The sequence below is a fragment of the Centruroides sculpturatus genome, unplaced genomic scaffold (assembly GCF_000671375.1).
Source record: "Centruroides sculpturatus isolate CEXI.00-Female unplaced genomic scaffold, Cexi_2.0 scaffold2059, whole genome shotgun sequence".
NCBI lineage: Eukaryota > Metazoa > Arthropoda > Arachnida > Scorpiones > Buthidae > Centruroides > Centruroides sculpturatus.
This window is the reverse complement of record NW_019386394.1, coordinates 32,326-35,813: the sequence shown is the minus strand read 5'-3', so window position 1 is coordinate 35,813 and position 3,488 is coordinate 32,326. Positions and strand designations below refer to the sequence as shown.

General features: G+C 26.0%; 1 protein-coding gene and 1 long non-coding RNA gene across 4 annotated transcripts in view; one reads left to right on the top strand and one right to left on the bottom strand.

The window, feature by feature from the left end:
• The window catches only part of LOC111614814, a 2,370-nt gene extending 1,723 nt beyond the window's left edge, over positions 1 to 647 (bottom strand). Inside the window, exon 1 of the long non-coding RNA XR_002754993.1 lies at positions 347 to 647. This is a non-coding gene — a long non-coding RNA (uncharacterized LOC111614814). The remainder of the gene's footprint in view (positions 1 to 346) is intronic.
• LOC111614811 (lachesin-like) overlaps positions 1 to 3,488 on the top strand; it is a 17,424-nt gene that overhangs the window by 10,600 nt on the left and 3,336 nt on the right. For 2 of the 3 annotated variants that reach the window (XM_023356179.1, XM_023356177.1), the window contains one exon: positions 1,694 to 1,768. In XM_023356179.1, the coding sequence (XP_023211947.1) occupies positions 1,694 to 1,768 (75 nt within the window). The remainder of the gene's footprint in view (positions 1 to 1,693; positions 1,769 to 3,488) is intronic. The other variant, XM_023356178.1, reaches the window with a different exon arrangement.

The window sequence follows — 3,488 nt, the reverse complement described above, 5'->3', positions numbered from 1 at the left end:
ATATTTTTAATATTAATTTTTTACTTAAACTATACAAACATCATTAAATAATATAATTTCTTATGAATGTATTAACCCATACAACATTATTTTTAAATACTGTAAAATAAAATTTCTATGTTACTTCATGTAAAATTTTAAAATTTAGGATTATAAATATTAGTTATATACATGATTTTTTTTAAAAAAAGTTTATTAAATACAACAACAGTAAAACATTTAAAATGTCATTTTTTACCTCTACATAAATATATTAAAATCATGAATCAGTATAACCACAAAATTATAATAATTCAAGCAAATTTCCAATGTAAACCTTTAAATCTTTATATCTACACGAACATACGTTTTCATCTGAAGATAAGATATGCTCCTTTATGATATCACTCTTCAATTCCTATCAAACAGCACTACTAAATCACAAGTTATGAATTAGTCGGTCAGTCTCCTAATGATCATTTAATCACTCCCACCTGAGGATAAGTTTATGGTGCTGTTAGTAGATGACTTAATCAATCCTTCTGATGGATCCTATATCCTAAATGATGCAATACAATATGGAAATGTATTAAATATCTGTAAAAAGTTGTTTCAGAATAGAGAGAAAAGCACATAAAAACAACATAAGCAATATAACTGAATTTTGCTTTTTTTTTCCATTTTTATTTCATAAGAAAATGTAATCATTATCATGGATATTCAGTAAATGGTTTCAATGAATTCATAAAATGTTTTTTCTAGAAAGTTTTAATGAAATAAAAAAAGCGATTTCATTGGAGGAAATGTAATCAATTCTAGAAACTCATTATGTCACTGACTGAAAGTGTTTTTTAACATTTCTTTTCTATCAAACAAGATGAATTGTCCTTATAATGTGCATTGCTGTAGAATAATAAAATTGGTTTGGCAAAAATTATTTTTCCATATCATAAAAAAAAACAAATTAGAAAAAATTATACATAAGCTTGATTAAAGCAGCTGTTGTTCATTTATAATATATATTTAAGTATTTCCTTAACTTAAATGATTAATAATAAAAATACACATTTAAAAAAAATGACCGTAACAATAGTTATAAGGTTAATATTTTGAGAAAGAAGGATTTAAAAACTTTCCGTCAGTCTGTCTACTCTTCACTTTTGGCAACCATTACCGGGCAGACAAACACAAAGTATTGCGGTTTCTGTCAACAAGTTTGTGATGAAGTCTGCTCAAACCCTCAGGGCTCTGAACTTCCTCCAAAACCTACTTTACTTTTCGCAGATGAAAGAAAGAAAGAGAAAAATCCTGTGACAGATTTGCGCTGTTTGTAAACTGCTCGTAATCTACAGTCAACATCAAGTAAATTAAAAAAAAAAAAAAAAAAAAAGAATATCTTCCCCTCTCTTCCTTCTCATTCCTTTCTCGGAACTATAAACACGAAAAAATACTATTAAGGAATCACTTTAAACTATTATATCATCATTTGATACCATAATAAAGATAAAAAATAAAGTTATATCCTCTCTTAATACTTATATCTTCTACATGGATCTAATGGTCTTATATATCTGGAGATTATCCTCTTGTAAACTGGAAACGGTTAAGATTTTAATCTTGCAGTTATTAAATTTAAACTTCAATTTAGAAGTTAATATTTAATAAAAATTTTATTGGCATTTTATTAATGATTTTATTTTATTTTCTGTACAAGAAATAGATGCTCCCACATTTACAAGAAGACCACCTTTAATTTCTCAACCTACAAGTATGCCAAATAAAAACACTGGTATGTATATTAATATATTTTATTATTAATTTAATCTTTAAAAAAAATAATAATAATTTTGAATTGATTTAATTAAATATATTTTAAAATTTCTTATTTTTATACGCCAAAAAAAGAATCTCGATTTTATATTAACAGAATTAGGAGAAGTGAAAGATTTTATTACCTCTCTTAAGTATCTGATAGACTACCATAAATTGTGCGAGTTCTTGTCAATTATAAGCTTTACAGCTCGCCGACCAACAAGGATTGTTAAGCTTAGTGTCAAGTGTAGATTGAACCTTGAACATAGTTCATTTTTACTCCAGAGAGGTAGATAATGTGATCAATTTTGTTGCGAGATATCCCTAAAGATTACACACGTTTAAACAACTAACGATATTACATTTTGCTATAAATTACAGTAAAAATTGTCTGTGAAAAGTTATACAAAAGCCTTCACAATCAGAAGATTAAATTATTTAAAAAAATAATAATAATAATAATTCGAAAGAACTAACTTCTTTCCTTGTATTAATTCTGACTTTTTTCTTTTGTCACAAGGTTTTTTCTTTGATCGATACGAATGTAAATTTGACGAATTTATAAGAAATTTTATTGTTAAAAACCAGAAAATTTCAGTTTATCAACAAAGGAATCCCTAAAAATGTTCACAAATCTTATTAAATATCATACTATTACCTCAATCCTATAACTTTTATCTTCTTAACTTACAGATAAAAGCTTTTCTAAGCTTTAGTATGATAATAATTGGATAAACCACTATAAACTAATAATTTAATCGTTTAAAAATACATCTATAACGATCGATAAACTGTTAGAAATAAAAAGAAAAGGGAAAAAGCTACCATTTATAAGAAGCAAAGCGACTTTAAAGTGAAATACAGAAAACGAATTTGGACAACTTTTGAACATCAATTTATGATAAATCATTTCATCTGAAGTATTAGTCGGAAGAAAACCAATTTCTTCAGGTCATCTAGTAAACTGAAGTCGCATTAGAGGAAAGATGGCTTTTTAGAAAAATGGCTATTGAAAGAGAAATAAAGAGAGAGATTGCAGAATTGAGAACGTAACAGAAAGACAAGCTTGTCTGAGAGCTTCTAACTCGAAGTAAGTGAAAAGTCAGTATAGGACGATCGAATTTTCTAGCTACTTCACTAGAATTTAGACCTCTTGTCCTTTCAAAAATATCAATGGATTTGAACATGGGAATCTTCCCCCCGTTCTTCTAGTTACTATCTCTTTCCATTTTACTTTAACATAGAAAGGATAATGCAGAGGAAAGAAAGAAAGAAAGAAAGAAAAAAAAGAATCTTTAATTTTCTATACTAAATTAAATAGATAAAGTTCTGATACTGTTGTATTTACAAAAGGCTTTTCATTATCTCGTTGACTTATCTTTGATACGAAGTAGCAAAGGTTTTATCAGAGTCACACCAAATTACGTAATTTCGATCAGTTAATCTGTTAAAGAATAACAAAACGACGAAATTTTTCACCTCATTTCACATTATTAAAAAAAATTAAATAAATAAATATATTATACACATTTATTTCCATTTTACAGGTATAAAATGTAATTGTCTAAATTTTAGAATTCGATTTTTACTATTTTTATATTAATATATTTTAATTTCTATTTTTTAATGAGGAGATTAAATTGCAAATTTAAAGAAAATACAATTTAAAAAATGTAATTTTCTTAAATAAAATCAAT